General features: G+C 37.0%; 1 protein-coding gene and 1 pseudogene across 1 annotated transcript; one reads left to right on the forward strand and one right to left on the reverse strand.

The window, feature by feature from the left end:
* The first annotated feature begins 208 nt into the window (after positions 1 to 208).
* On the forward strand, positions 209 to 5,379 carry LOC107821876 (ketol-acid reductoisomerase, chloroplastic-like). Its single transcript, XM_016648333.2, has 10 exons — positions 209 to 668; positions 848 to 940; positions 1,928 to 1,993; positions 2,149 to 2,289; positions 2,798 to 3,025; positions 3,114 to 3,231; positions 3,303 to 3,442; positions 3,556 to 3,723; positions 4,276 to 4,431; positions 4,816 to 5,379. Exons 1-10 carry the CDS (start codon positions 372 to 374, stop codon positions 5,173 to 5,175), a joined length of 1,767 nt encoding a protein of 588 aa, XP_016503819.1. The 5' UTR covers positions 209 to 371; the 3' UTR covers positions 5,176 to 5,379.
* Positions 5,380 to 6,869: 1,490 nt separating this feature from the next.
* Positions 6,870 to 14,105, reverse strand: LOC107821877 (bifunctional riboflavin kinase/FMN phosphatase-like; annotated as a pseudogene).
* Positions 14,106 to 16,233: the final 2,128 nt, after the last annotated feature.

Raw genomic sequence — 16,233 nt, forward strand, 5'->3', positions numbered from 1 at the left:
GCTTAGAAACAGTTTTTAAAAGCTTGGCGAAACGCTAATTGCTGCTCAGAAGTGTTTTTCAAATTAATTAACCAAACACAAATTGATTTTTAGCAAAAATACTTTTGAGAAAAATATTTCGAGAAACCATACTTCTCAAAATAAGCTGATTGGCCACACAATAATTTTGTCATCCTATTTTGCAAATCGCAATATAATGGAGAAACATATTTCAAGTAGAAGTGTAGAACAGCATTACCAAACCCTTTTAACCTAGCTAACTACCACTGCAACATATAAAGCGGACCCACATTTCCTGCGCTCTCGCTCTCTCTGCTTCTCTTATCCCTCTCTACAACTTTCACAGGCTTTGGCTGCTTCCCACTTACACCATGGCGGCAGCGGCGGCGGCTACTTCATTCTCCATCTCCACTTCCACATCATCATCATCATCCAAATCCCTAAAACCCGCCCTTGCCGGTAACTTAGGGTTCCTTTCCACCTCAACTCCGTTGCTTAAGCCTCTCAGAGCCAAATCCGCCGTTTCATGCGGCAGCAGCTCCAGCTCCGGCGCGGCTCTCGACGCTCGCATGGTCTCTGCACCTGCTGCCGTCAAAGCCCCTGTTTCTCTCGATTTTGAAACCTCCGTCTTTAAGAAGGAGAAAATCACCCTTGCTGGCCATGATGAGGTACTTTTCTTTTTAACTTTTAACAAAAAATAACTTTAAAAATGAATTCATCTAGTATTATCTATCTTGAAAGTTAGTTACATTGACTCTGATTGTCTAAAGTTAGTATCGTCCTCTTTATCTGTCTGTTTTTGAAGTTTCTGAGCATTGATGTGTAATTATGTAATATTGTGGTGTAGTACATTGTGAGAGGAGGGAGAGATTTGTTCAAGTATTTGCCGGATGCTTTCAAAGGAGTCAAGCAGATTGGAGTCATCGGCTGGGGTTCTCAGGTGAGATATTTCATGGACTTAGTTTTTGTTGAATTCCCTTTTTTCTCAGAAATTACTGCACTAATTTATATTGATTGATTGATGTTCTCAAGTTAGAAATTGATAGTAACAAGATGTTTTCTGAGTCAAAGGAATTAATTGGTGTTTGCCATCTTTGCTAAGTGAAAAGTTCCCTTACAATAGTATTTTTAGTGTTGCCATTCTAAAGTAAAAGAAAAAAGATGATATTTTTGACATCATCTGGTAGTGAAGATGTTGGTTAATAGAACTTTTTGAAGATTTCTTTTTCTACAATACTGAAATCTGGCGAATATTCCTCGCTTTTTGTAATTTCCTTGTGAGCTATTATATGGTAATGTAATCAGTCACCCAGCTTTGCAACTGTTCTTTTCTGGTGCACTTTCTGAATTGGCTGTAACACTTTATCCTGAGCTGAAATTTTTTCTGGCAGTTATAGGATTGTAGTCATTAATCATGAAAATGGCAAGCTAGTATATCTAGTTTAAATATTTTCTGGTTTACATGAGTTATCTTCGTCTTATTTTGGTGAAATAGGACACATTTTTTCCTTATCTGTGATATATAACTATTTTCCATGCTTTCTTTCATGTTGTATTCTCCCTTCTTCAAGTGTTTTTAAAGGAGAAAAACGAGATATGAAGCAGACGCTTCTTTAAAGTGAATTTATTAAATGTACATGAATTTAGTGATATAAATATTGAATGGAAATAAATAGCTAATTTCAACTTCCAACATACGATAATGCTAATATTAATCAAACTCCTCAAAAAGTTGAGTGAAAGAACCGTCAAGCATTTCTTTTGGATCACTTTGACTGTTTGAACTGCACACTTATCTGAAGCGCATGGTTTCACCTGTGAAACGATATCCCCTCGCTTCCCATTAAAGCGACAGAGTGATAGATTCTATAATATTTCTATTTTTTCGATACTTAAATTTGCTTAATAAATAGCATCTCTTTTGTAGGGACCTGCTCAAGCCCAGAACTTGAGGGATTCTCTCGCTGAAGCAAAATCAGATATAGTCGTTAAGGTAATACTTCCATCTTCTTCTGCTTTCTCCTCGCCATACCCCAGAGACGTATAAAAGTGGATGATGGTGTTGATATTGTTGTGAATGTGTGAATTCGTTGTTATAGTTTTGGCATGTTATGTTAAGCTTACAAGTGCAATGTCTGTTTCATGCAGATTGGTTTAAGAAAGGGTTCAAGCTCCTTTGCAGAGGCCCGTGCAGCTGGGTTTTCTGAAGAGAATGGGACCCTTGGTGACATATATGAGACCATCTCTGGCAGTGATCTCGTGCTGCTTTTGATTTCTGATGCTGCTCAGGTTGGACAGTGTTTTAGCCTCTGTGCATTTCTTTTGATAAGTACATTCGGTAATTACATTTTATTTTATTGAAGAATTCCTTCAATAGTTCAATATCTTTTTTGTTGATCCTATAGCGGTTTTTTTACTAAGATATGATATAGTTTATGGTATATCATTAATTCATGCCTTTTATTCTTCATCTTTTGAAATCACATTCACGTTTGGGGTGCTCAAATGTGTGAATTACAATGTTCTGGCCAATCCTTTTTTTTTTGGTATAACTATTGTTTAAACATGAATTTTTGTATTTGTAATCAATGTAAACTGATATTTCTGATGGGGGTGGGGGGTGGGGGGTGGGGGAGGGGTTTAAAACTCCACAAATGCTTCAAACTGCTCAAATGAACCTCTGTGAACACATCTAGATTAATGATTGCTTATCGGGCGAGTTATGCTTTCACCAATGTGCAGACTACTCCCTTTGTTTCACTACTACTCTGTTTCTAATTTTATGATGTATGTGCAGGCTGATAATTATGAGCAAGTGTTTTCTCACATGAAGCCAAATAGCATACTTGGGCTTTCACATGGATTCCTCCTTGGCCATTTGCAGTCAATGGGCCTTGACTTCCCGAAGAACATTAGTGTGATTGCTGTATGTCCCAAGGGAATGGGTCCTTCAGTAAGGAGATTATATGTTCAAGGAAAAGAAATCAATGGTGCTGGAATTAATGCAAGTTTTGCAGTTCACCAGGTCTCTTTCAATACCTTTTCTCTACTTTCTTTCCCTCGAGCCCATTAGTCTTATGTTCAATGAGATGTGATGCCTTTTACTACTGCAGGATATTGATGGAAGGGCCACAGATGTTGCTCTTGGATGGTCTGTTGCCCTTGGTTCTCCCTTTACTTTTGCTACTACTCTAGAACAGGAATATAAAAGTGACATTTTTGGAGAACGAGGTTAGTGTGTTTTCAAGTCTCTTTCTTGCCTATTAAAGCCATTATGGTTGAGTAATTGGTTCTCTCATCAGGTATTTTACTTGGTGCTGTCCATGGAGTTGTTGAGTCACTTTTCAGAAGGTTCACTGAGAATGGAATGAACGATGAGCTTGCATACAAGAATACTGTAGAGTGCATAACAGGAATTATTTCAAAGACCATATCAACAAAGGTTGGTTTTTTATTTTTATTTTTTCGTAATATTATTATGTTGAGAAAGATTATTATTTATTGTTTTTGTCAAAATCGCTCTAAAATTGTTGTATGCACGTGTCCTTTTTCCAGGGCATGTTGGCCGTGTACAACTCATTGACTGAGGAGGGCAAGAAGGAGTTTGAGGCTGCATACAGTGCTTCATATTACCCCTGCATGGAGATATTGTATGAGTGCTATGAAGATGTAGCTACAGGTAGTGAGATCAGGAGTGTTGTCTTAGCTGGCCGTCGCTTTTATGTAAGTCATTTCTTGAATCTGTAGTTTTATGATAGTTACTTGCCTGGATCTGTAGTTTTCTGAAATTAGGTTAGGTTATTGAGAAAGTTTTTGGAGAGCAATTTTGGTAAAATTTGTGCAAATGGATCATCTTTCCAGAAATGTTCTCCGGGAATATTTGGAATAGTTTGTGAGTCCTAACTTTGGGTATTTTGGTCATAAGAAAATAGTGTCAAATTTGACTCCTGAATAGAGTTTGTTTTACACACAAATACAATTAATTCAGGTTTGGTGAACTTTCAAGTAAAATATCTAATCAATATGGGCCTTGTTCACCTCTCTCAGCTATGAGAATAGCAGAAGGGCATTGGTTTTACCCTCTGTATAAGTTTTAAACCGTAATGTTTCTACTACTTAGCCAGTGCCTTTTTTGTATTCAATCCTAATAATTTGTCGACATGAAGGAATTTAATGTTATCATGTGTTAGACTGGGTAATATATAACTTCAAGTGGGTTGTCGAAGAAAAAAGTGAAATACGATAAGGATTTTATCCTTTGTTCTGTACATGCAGGAAAAGGAAGGCTTACCAGCTTTCCCAATGGGGAAAATTGACCAAACAAGGATGTGGAAGGTTGGTGAGCGCGTTCGAGCAAAACGACCAGCTGGTGATCTTGGTCCTATGTATCCTTTCACTGCTGGTGTCTTTGTGGCATTGATGATGGCCCAGGTTTGCTTTCCTATTTAAGACACCACCCTACTTTTGTTCTTATTATACTCTTGAGCCATGGAAGTAGATACATACTGTGTTTTTGCTTGGAAGAGTTCCCTAGCAACAAGCAACTTAATTTTCAGTTCCTCCTTGCTCCTTTTTTAAATAATCTTATTTGATGTCACTTGAGCATCTGAATCTTGGCAAATTGAGAAAGTTGTGCTTTTTGAAGGAAATTTTGTTCGAGGCTTTTCTGAAAGTCAATTGGATTTGACAAGTTTTTTAAGTCATAAAATCACACTGTAAAAGTTCCTAAATGAAGAAACAATATGTGAATAAGATAGGTCCTACTTTCTGACATATCCTTGTCATTTAACTCTTTTTTGTCTTAAATATAAACAGATTGAGATTCTAAGGAAGAAAGGCCACTCTTACTCAGAGATCATAAATGAAAGTGTCATTGAGTCTGTAGATTCTCTCAACCCGTTCATGCACGCTCGTGGAGTGTCATTCATGGTTGACAATTGCTCTACAACAGCGCGTTTAGGATCCAGGAAGTGGGCCCCTCGATTTGATTACATTCTCACCCAGCAAGCACTTGTTGCGGTGGACAATAATGCTGCTATCAATTGGGATCTTATCAGCAACTTCCTATCAGATCCGATACACGGAGCTATTGAAGTGTGTGCTCAACTGAGACCCACCGTTGATATTTCTGTCACAGCTGATGCTGATTTTGTTCGCCCTGAGCTCAGGCAATAAGGCCTTTGTACGTCACTTTGCGAGAGGAGAGAATTTTGTGGTATTGTAAGGTGGAGACGTATTAGTGATGTGTGCTTCTATGGAGGCAAGAATAGTTGCTCAAATCTCTTAGTTTATAAGAATGTTATCCTTTTGGTTGCCACTTTCTTTTTAATGTAGCCTTTTGTTGAGTAACTGGATAAAATAAATTTGAAATTTGGGGAACCTTTCAGCAACTATAATTTGGCAGCAGCCAGCACCTTTGAATAGGTAGGTCAACATAGTCTGCATTTGTCGCCTCAAAGAGAGTCCTAAATCACATCATAAACATCAAATCATATCTTGGCAAAGGACTGATCGTAAGGATCTTCATTTGCTACCTAATTGGTGTTATTTAGTACTAGTATTTTATAGCATTGTGGGCGTTGCCTTTGGTTCGTGCTTCGGAACTATTAGGAATGATTTGTTAATTCTCAAACACTAGTTCCGAATTCTGTTTAAATAGAAAAAGAAATTAGATAATACAGCTTTAAAATGAGAAATGGAATAGATAATTAATTATATTACTCGGTCAGAATAAGGAGTTTATGAGTACATTTTCCCAAGAGATGAAAAGGTTGCTTCCATATCATGAACAAACCTATCAAGGAAATATGCGTACTAAACAGAATCCCATATTAATTATCTTCAACGATTTGTGATTTCTGCTTGAATGCTGCTTTGGAAACCTCATTCTTGACCGTTGTTTCTCTAATTGATTAATGCAGTTGAATGGGTAATGAGGAAATTTGAGTGACCAAATTGATTAGGAGTAGGAATTGTTCTCTATGTTTCCTAATTTGGTTTCCTTGAATGACTAGGAATAGGAACTTCTGATGTTTTTATTTTTTTTTATTTTACTTTCTTAATTTATTAGGCCGGCAAGTTAAACTAGTATCTGGTTTATATACCAGCAGACGAGCATGAAGCCTTCAGGTATCAGTTCATTTAAATCAAATATTTTTAACACCCACTTAGGCATACAAGTAAATTGTACAAAATGATATGATCTCAGGGGGTTAGAAAAAGAGCTCATCTATGCCCTTATTCATAAGTGGAGCATTAGTTTATTTCAATTAATTTTAATTACGGTGATTAGCACATGGAGTTCCACGTGGCAAAATTTTAAGCTCCTTTTTTACCAGCTCCCCTCCCCCTTCCAAATCATACCTGAACCTCCACTAGTAACTAGAACAGTCAAAAGACGTGCCATTGGATCGCTACATGAGATAGTATCATCCTTTCCCTCCAAAATTTTGGTAGAAATGATATTTAAAAATTATCCGGTACGTCCTGAATTTCAATTTTAAGTTTAAAATTTCAGGAGAAAATAAGTACTAGTATCTAAATAGCATCTCTAAGAATGGCCAATGGTGATCTTATCCTTTATTGAATCCTTGACCAAACTGAACGTGTAGCAAAGATTTAAACATTAGTAAATAAATCCGTAATTTTTAAGCTTTAATTCGCATAGGACCCTGAGAATACTAAAGCACTGAATTCGCCTGGGAACATAGAGTAAGAAGGCTGCAAAGACTGAAGTGAACACAACTTCATTATTTTCAATTCATTGGCAAAGCACTAATAGTAACTATGAAATACATCCATGGGACTATATTAAGTTTACAGACGCATTTGTAGGCAGGCCACTCTTCCATAACCTTTCTTCGAGAGTAAGAAACCAGAACCATGATTTAAGTTCTAATTGTCAAAATTATTTCTTATTCTTTTCGCCCTGATCCCCCAAAGACATATTTCCTCCTTCAGGGTAACAGAAATAACTACTCACTGTGCTAATGCCGATAAGATCATGTACTAATTAATTTTCCATAAAGGTTGCAGTCATCTTATAAAGCAACTTCAGAAAAGAGGGATTGGAATGCACCAAGGGAGAATTCGGAGCGATTCAATGCAGCACTCGCAATTGACTTGTCTTCCTCAAGTATTTCAATTTTGTCCGATTTTCCCTGTATGAATGATGCATTGGAACATGCTAAAATTAGTACAGATGAGAAATTTGAGCAAAGCTAGAGTAGAATGAGTGCTTTAAAATGTGAACAATGGATACATCAGAAAATCAACATCTATGTACAACTTGGAAAAGGGTAGAAAGGACTAACTATATTGTTTTCATTAAAACTAAAAAAAGAAGGAGAACAGGGGAAGTATCTCCTTAAGCCTACCATATTTAGTCCATTCTACCCTATAGGAAAAAGACTTAAGTTGCTGTAATGGGAAAAGTATGTTTTGGCTACAATATTACAGCAGCAAGAGAGTGCTTTTCTGCTGTAATCATGTGGAATATCTATACCATAAACTTGCAAATGGACTTAGTTACATGAATATTAATTTTAGGGTCTGACTAAGCAACTAAAGCAAGTATGAGATGCAGGCATTCATATCACTAGAGCTGTGAGATCCAGCCCCATAAACAGAAATAAAGATAAAAGTGGGATAAAGGTATCTAATGGAAGTTCAAGAGGTGGTTCAGTTCAGAAGGTATCTAAACAGAAATGTATTCGGAGTGTGTGTAACACAGTGGGTTTTGGGTTTTCAGTTTTGAATGGTGAGTCTCTTGAGGACTTTGCGATAAAACAGCCTGTTTCAATGATATGTTTTTCTCTTCTTGAGCAGCGGTTTTCCTGTTAGTTGATAAGGGTTTTCCCCGTAAATCTCGTTATTCTTTTTTAGTATGGTTATTGACTTATTATCATCCTGGTGGGTATTTCTTAGGTCCTAAGATAAGTCACTGTCAAAGTAATTTAACAACTTTCTTTATCACCTCATCGCGTGATCCTCTGATGTAGCCTACAATCACAACTTCCATTTTGCACTCCTGGATCTGCTCATCACTTGAATCTACTATACAAGCTTGCTGAAATAGAATAGAAAATCAACATGGTTATCTTTAAACTAGGAAAATATAGAAGAAAGAGAAATTTGAAGTAAGAATCCGACAAAAGATAAGAGAAAAGAAAAGCTAATGTACATCAAGTAGGAATTAGGGCCTACTGCAAATAGACACATTTTAATTACAAGCAACAACATGCATGAAACAATTAAAATCGGCTAAAAAAACAAGTGAACTTTTTGTCATCGCTTAAAACGAATGCATTTCCAAAATTTTGCACTGTTTGATGCTTAGTCAGTAGCATGTCAAACTATAGATTACACAGAGACATATAGAGTACCACCGCAATAGACACTCATAAATTTTGTATGCATAAACGAAGTATTCTGCATTATCCTTAACTGAAGACAAATAAGCAACCAAAATAGAAAGAGTTACATGAGCATTCAGCAGTGTCAATTGAAGAAGCATTGGGTAGTTTACTCACCATCTTTCTCTTAGAACTGCAGCAGCCATGTCCCCAACCACTTCCGAGAACAATCTTTATGAACTTGTATGCCTCCGGTTTTGCCCAGCCAAAATAAAGTCCAAACACTTGATCGGGTAGAGCAGACGGCCCATCATCTGGATATGATCTTTTGTCAGAATTTTCATTTATAGCAAGAGGAAGCTCTAATAACAAGAAAAAATGGCATGATTGTAGGAGTATGTCAACTTTCTTAAAAAAAGATAAATATTATAGGAGTATGACAAGAATTTTGAGAGCCTAATATCATAAATAAGAAGGAATCAGGGAGGGAGGGCATGAGGCTTGTCCAAGACCTGTAAAATCATGGAGGATGCCATTTCTGTACAGACCCCTGAAAAAAACAGGTTCAACCAGCAATGCATTACCAACCCCTGCAATCATTAAATGATACAAGTTGCATCAATGCAAGTAGGACATTCAGGACCATATCATAAAGTACGCATACAGGAAAAGAAGCATACAGTCTTCAAATGGTGGGAGACCCCATAGTTCCGGCTTTAATTCTAGGAGTGAACGAAGCACAGAATCAGCTATTGAATATTGATCAAATTCAGAATGGAAAGATGGCACAGCTACCACCTTCATTTTAGCAGCCTTGCCTGCCTTGACTCCAATTCTGTCAAAATAATTGGAGAAGGAGCTATTGTCATATCAATTTTCAGTTAATAAACAACGTACAGCGGCGTGTGCATTAACTGCACAAACGTGTTCCTGAATATGTTGAATCATTAATCATCAGTTCACGGAAGAGAAAATGAAAAAAGGAGCAGGTTAATTTATAGGAAATGCAGGATCACTTTGATGCCTGCTCTAATCTAACAGAATATATAATCACTGAGAAAATAATTAAAGACAGAAATACAAGTAACCCAAAGCTCCTCACATGCGTTAGTGTGTGCCACAGCACAACTTATCTTTTCATGAACAACTAGGTAAAAGTTGTCAGCACTCAGCACTACTAGAGTTAGGATAGCACACGTTCACATCCCATGCGAATCATTTTTAAGTTGCTGCTTATTAGCAAAAGGGTATCCTGGAATATATCTCTAGGCTTTGATGCTAAGGCAACAACTAGCAACCATCAAAATTAGCAGCTTTACAGAGTTCGGTAATTAAGACTTGCATGTGTGTACTTATATGTATCATCAGCTTATTTCAGTCTCATCCAGAAATGATAAAAAACAAGAGGATTTAATGGTTAAGGCCTTTATGTGCTAAAATAAAGATAAGACTCCTACTCATTCCAGTTTGCCACTAATGTTTCTCTTGGAGTTAAAATAACTAAACATGATCCATGCACTGGGTAGGGTAAACTGTTAAACTAGTGCTGGATTTCAAGAGCCGAATTTTTGCAAACTTAAGCTCAAATTCAGTTCTCAGTCCCACTCAATAATTGTTAGATGAAATGATATACTCATGATATCAACATATGTTAGACTCAAGATCAGCTTCAAGAATATGTGTTCAGCTAGTCAAGTTTGCTATTAGTGGGGACAAAAGAAGAGGAATGGCAACTTATTGAGGTATATGTTAATCTGCTATAAAGTTAAGCAGTAAACTAATGCTAGTTATGCTGATCACTACTATGTGACCACGTAAGTTTGACACTTGAGAATAGAAATACAAGCACTAACATGAAAGATCGGTGATTTCTATCGCTCACTAGCACACAACATAGGTATGTAAAGAACTGTTGTAAACTAGAAATGAGAAATGATGAAAAGGCTACTTACACAGAATCCTCAATCACTAGGCAGTGAGCTGCATCTGCACCCATTTGCTTTGCAGCTTCCAGAAATCTAAAATCAATTCAAGAATTCACACGAAATCAAAAGGCAAAATATTAACACCCCTGTGACACCAACTATCAGCCAATGGAAAAGAAGCTCAGATCTGTCACTGATTTATGCAAATTTTGAAGTGATTTTAGACCAATAATAGCTTCCAAACATGGATAGATCAATCCATGAATCCAGATTTATTCAACAGGCAACACATTGTTATTGGATCTACAAGACTTATTTTAGGCATTATAAGGAAAATGAGACTAATTTTAAAGTGGAATGCATCTGTCAGTCATGTTAATGATATACATCAAACAGACATTCTCTCTGAATAAGTATATTATTTATTACGAAAAAATCATCCAGCGGAGGCAAGCCGTTTATCTTAGAATGTGCATTGGCCCAAAGTAGACATAATCTCTTCCAAAGTGGTGGAAAGAACATATGCTACTAATACGATGATATTTACCCCATCCCCCAGTGAGAAAATAATTACAAGGCCAGTTGACAGTGGGAATTGAAACTGTCACTTTGCATCAAGACCAAGAATAACAGATAGAGTGTAGGAAGGAAAACTTTGCCCTGCTAAGCCAAATCTTTAGCCCCATCCATTTGGTTGGCCCTTAACATGATGACACAACTTTGAAAATTTTGCAAAAAGAGGCTATACATTCTGCGGAAAGTGTTATCTATGCCAAGGCGAAGTAACTGTTAATCATTTGTTCTTGCAGTGAAAAACAGCATTGATGTGATGGAACATGTTCCTGCAACTTTTCAACATCAGATGGGCCATTTCTGGAAGTTTGACACAGGGTTTCCACAGTTGGGCAGGAATAAAGATACAGAAGATTCGAAAAAAGCAAGGGCAAAGAATGGCACGCTGCGCATTATGGGTCATATGGAAGGAGATGAATATAAGACACTTTTGAAGGAATTAGCTACATCAACTGAAATACTTTCCTTACATATTTTGTCTTTTGGTCAAAACAATGTTATCTAAATAGCAGGATCAAATGATAGATTTCCTTAACTTTATGAGCTGCTGAAAGAGTAGTACTATGAGCAGTTAGCACATGCTTTTGTAATTAAGCACCTTCTTGGTGCTGTAGCTATCAATCAAGTATCCCTAGCTTGTCTTCAAGAAAATTGTGATAACAAGAACTTCAAAAGGAATAGAAGATATAGAAGTATGTCATATCTTATACAGAGCTGTAACAGAATGGTTCAAAGTATCAGCCACAGTAGAAAGCCTAACTTACATGTCTGGAGAAGGCTTCCCTGATTTAACCTGGTCACTTCCAAGAATTACGGAAAAGCATTCTTTCCAACCTAGGGAAATGGAAAAAAGTATTAGGTTAGATCAAAATACGCACCTTCACTAGGAAATAACTGAAAGAAAGTTGATGTGATGACCACGATTGGAAGGTCATAAAGGGTGACCTCATTTTGGAAGAGAAGGAAATGATTTGTACAAGAATAACAATTAGATGATTCGGCAAAAATACTTTACAGGTCTTACAGGACTTTAAAGGGATTCATATTCTTTTACAACTAAATTTGATTTCAAGCGGATCATCAAGAAATTCACTTGAGTTATCGGTGCATTCAAGCAACTTGGGGCAAAGATGAAAGCAGTAAGCATTATGTAATGTACACCAATAATCCAACTTTCAATATTAAATACTCTTTTTATGCTTCCTCAGGGATGAAAAAAGTAACACAGAAGCCACATGTATGACAGCAGAGAGCAGCATCTGATGAAGTGTTAAACACTGTAACAGCTCGCAGAAAGAAATTTCTCAGTCCTAAGGAACTGTTTTAAGGACTATTTACTTCAAAATAACAACACTAATTGATGAAACAAGAAAAAGAAAAATGATGTGTAAATGAGCATAATAAAGATAAAGTATGTTTTACATTAGTTTCTTTATGAGTTTTAGCACAACCTTTTTGGAGAGAGACTTTCCCATCTATGTTTTTCCTTTAAGAATTGGAAGCAAGGGCAAAGGGAACTCCGTGCTTATGGAGATGTCTTATAAGGCGATTAGCACCAGGAAGTGCTTTGGCTTGCAACCACCTACAACAAAACAGGAAATAAAATTATACGTGAATACTCTGTTGCACATTTGTGCAATCATTGAATATCTTAAACATGCCAGTGCAGGGAAACTGGTACAAGTTAATTTGTCACACACTTGACACTACGTAAAGATGATGTACATAATTATTGACAAATGGACGGTCGATTAGTGCATAGTATTTTACAAGAATATGTTAGTTATACAGAAGAGAGCACTAATATTGTGAGACTAGTAAAAATACTAAGTATGTCATGGCAACAAGTATTTCAATTTCATCATATCATCAACTAAAATAGGAGACATTATCGCAGAACATGTCAGCTTGAAAACATTAGATTACAAATTTTTAACACATTGTTAGAAAAAGGGAAAATTCTTATGGCTGTGGAAGCAACAGGAGATGACTTGTATCCAATGCATAAGAGCAATAGGACAATGTAAAGACTGACAATCCCATTATTTATCCAATATGAAGTACAATGAGCGCAAAAATATGATGATTGTTTGTAAGATGAGGACATCAACCAACAAAGACGGATCCAGGACTTGAACTTTATGGGTTCGAGTTTGGAATTCTACCACAACCCATTCGATTTACTAAATTCATAATCAATTTTATACAACTTTAGTGATTTTTGAACACATTAACGGGGTTTGAACCAAAGTTATCGGGTTTGTACGAACCCATAACTAATGCATTAGGTCCGCCCCTAGCAACCAACTATGCTTTACAGTTTACTAGCGAATGTCCATATAAAATTATATCCAAAATAAAAAGAATCAGCTAATATAGTGAAAAGAGGAACGAACTTGTCACGATAAAAGGGCATGATTGCTTCGATATACTGATCGGGCGTGAGCGGGAGGTCATAATCCTTGACAATTCCAATAGCATACTCTTTCTGGGTCATGCCCAATCTTTTCTTTTCCTTCTCCTTATCTGGCACTTTCCCATATCCAGCCAGAAATTCCTTCAAAATTTCCTTTGTCAAGTGCTCTAAAACACACACACACACACGCACATCCAAGATTTAGTATCACATCACTGGGCTCGGAGTAATGCAGTCTATTATATATACACTCATTCTTATTACTCCCTTCATCCCAAAATACTTGTTAGTTTTCACTTCGCGAGATTCAAACTATGAGAAGAATTGCAAATTAAAGTATTTTCGTATATCATTCGAATATCCAAATTTTAATTCTAAATTATTAAATTAATCTAATCTATTTTGACTTCAAAGGTTAGTCAAATTGACTCTTGAGAACGAAAAGTGACAAGTACTTGGGATGGAGTATTATTTTTCTTTTTTATTCTTGTATATGTATACATAGTTCGAGTCAAAAGCATGATTCAGGTGTAAAGGACTAGATCCAAACAAACAACAAATACTAATGCTGCAAACCCAGAAAATTAAAAATTTTAAAAAAAAAAAACGTAAAAGGAGAGGGACCTGTGCTTATAAGGGTGCCGTCCAGATCAAAAATGACGGCTGAAATATGGGCCTCTACATTGTTGTTTGCAGAATGAAGATCGCCCATTGTTGTGTTAGAAAAATGTTAGGCTTAATGTGAGTGTGTGGAATTAATGAGCTGAGAAAGATGAAGTATTTAAAGAAACATTTAACGAAAGGATCGATTCCAATTTGCGTTTGGGTAAGGTGCGTAAAGAAATGTGTGTTAGTTAAAATAGTGTGAGTGGAGAGCCTTCCCGCCTTCCACTCGAGGGAGAAAATATTCGGTATTCCACTATCGGAAACCACCAATTAGTATTATCTACTATTATGCCCGTAGGTATATTTTTTTCCCAAGTCCTTTATTCCAATATACTCCCTCGAATCACTTTTACTTGACACGTTTTTACTTTTTACGCCCCTTAAAAAATAATAAATAAAATGTATAATTTACCATGTTACCCATATTAATTGATGCATATTTTATTGGATTTGACAAAATGATTTAAAATGGTAATAAATACTGTGGGTAAAACAGGAAAAAATTTATTGTCTTCTCTTGATATGCGTAAAGTACCAAGTAAAAGTAAACATCTATTTTTAATACACATGCCAAGTAAAAGTGACCGGAGAGAGTATAGTACTCTTCTTTTTCCCCCAACTAATTTAAGTTGTACTGTGCACGGACACAACCATAAAAATTCTACTAACTAAAACTTAGATAGATTAAAAAAAGTTTATTTAATGTTGTATACGGCTAAAATCGGAGAGTCCGATTTTATGATTATTACGACGCTCCATAGCCCATCTCCAGAAGGCTCGAGGCAGCTCGAGGTTCGACCCCGAGGGTTTCCCTATGTTCGATCTCGGGGCAGTGCAGATCGGTGGCAATCTTAGACAAACGGGAAATTCTCAAAAGGCACGTGGTTAAAGCTGACCAAGTCTACAAGAATAGTACATGTCCGTACCGTGACATTAAATAGTTGTACCAGCTGTTTACCTTTGTAATATGTACTATGTTGGGATTCCCCCTCCTATGTAAAATGGACCCTTGTCATTTTGTAAACATGCATGATATTCAATACAAGAACAAGAATATTCTTTGCTCTCTAACTTAAACGTTCTCCATTGTATTTCATTTGATTTATTGCTTACATTTAGTGTGTTTAATTGATTGTTTTTTATTTATTACTCATCATTGATTATAAAGAGCCACCATCAAGGCCCTCAAAACTATTAGTCCTTCATTGTTCATCCCCAGCCAAGCTTGTTAGCTCAACCTTGAGGCCCAGCTTAGGTCAGTCCAAGGCCCCGATCCGCAGTCGTTCGGTTTGAATAACAGCGCTGCCTCTTATTCTTACTTTACTTTCCTAGCTCACACTTAGCATCTATTGCCTAACAACTAGCATTAAAATAAATCACGTATTTTTAGAACCACACAATCAAATTTAATTTAATTGTAATTACCATTTTCAAGGTAAACAGTTTGGCACCCACCGTGGGGCTAAAAATAATAATGATTGTTTTCGTGCTGGCTTATTGAAAATACAAGTTATTCTTCACACTTTTTCTTGCCCAAGAATCTTTGATTTCAGGTCAAAATATCTAACTCAGTGAATGCACATGAAAATAACGGTCCTAATGACCATGAAGAGAATGGTGTAGCTGTTCCAAGCGTCGGTGTACCACTGTGAAACCCTGAGGATGCACAAGAGCCAATCCCTGTGGATGTGGTCTCAAGAAATTCCCAACACGTTGACGTAAGCTCCCACACTAACGGGAGTATACACCAAGAAAACCAATAAGAAGCTCAGAAAACCCCAGCTCGGGAGGAACGAGAGGTTAGCCTTCACGTCATTTTTGAGATGTTGCAGGCACAACAACTGGTGTTTGCTCAACTGCAAAGCCATCAAAAAACTCCAAGCATAGCAGCCCCGGAAATGGCTCCTCGAGCCGAACAAGTACCAGAAAGATCGAGCAATAACGAGTCAGCAGTCGACCCCGCTATTATGAATATGCTCGAGGACCTCACAAAGAGGATTGAATCGGGCGAAAAGAAGATAGAAGCCAGTGACAAAAAGGTGGAGACCTACAATTCAAGGGTCGATTAGATCCCGGGCGCACCCCTAATTCTAAAGGGTGTAGATTCAAAGAAATTCGTACAAAAGCCATTCCCATCAAGTGCTACTCCAAAGCCCACCCCGAAGAAATTCAGAATTCCCGATCTCCCAAAATACAACGGACCCTCGGACCCCAATGAGCACATCACTGCTTACACTTGTGCTATAAAGGGAAATGACCTGAAGGATGACGAGATTGAATCCGACCTGTTAAAAGAATT

Source organism: Nicotiana tabacum, chromosome 10 (assembly GCF_000715075.1).
Source record: "Nicotiana tabacum cultivar K326 chromosome 10, ASM71507v2, whole genome shotgun sequence".
Taxonomy (NCBI): Eukaryota; Viridiplantae; Streptophyta; class Magnoliopsida; order Solanales; family Solanaceae; genus Nicotiana; species Nicotiana tabacum.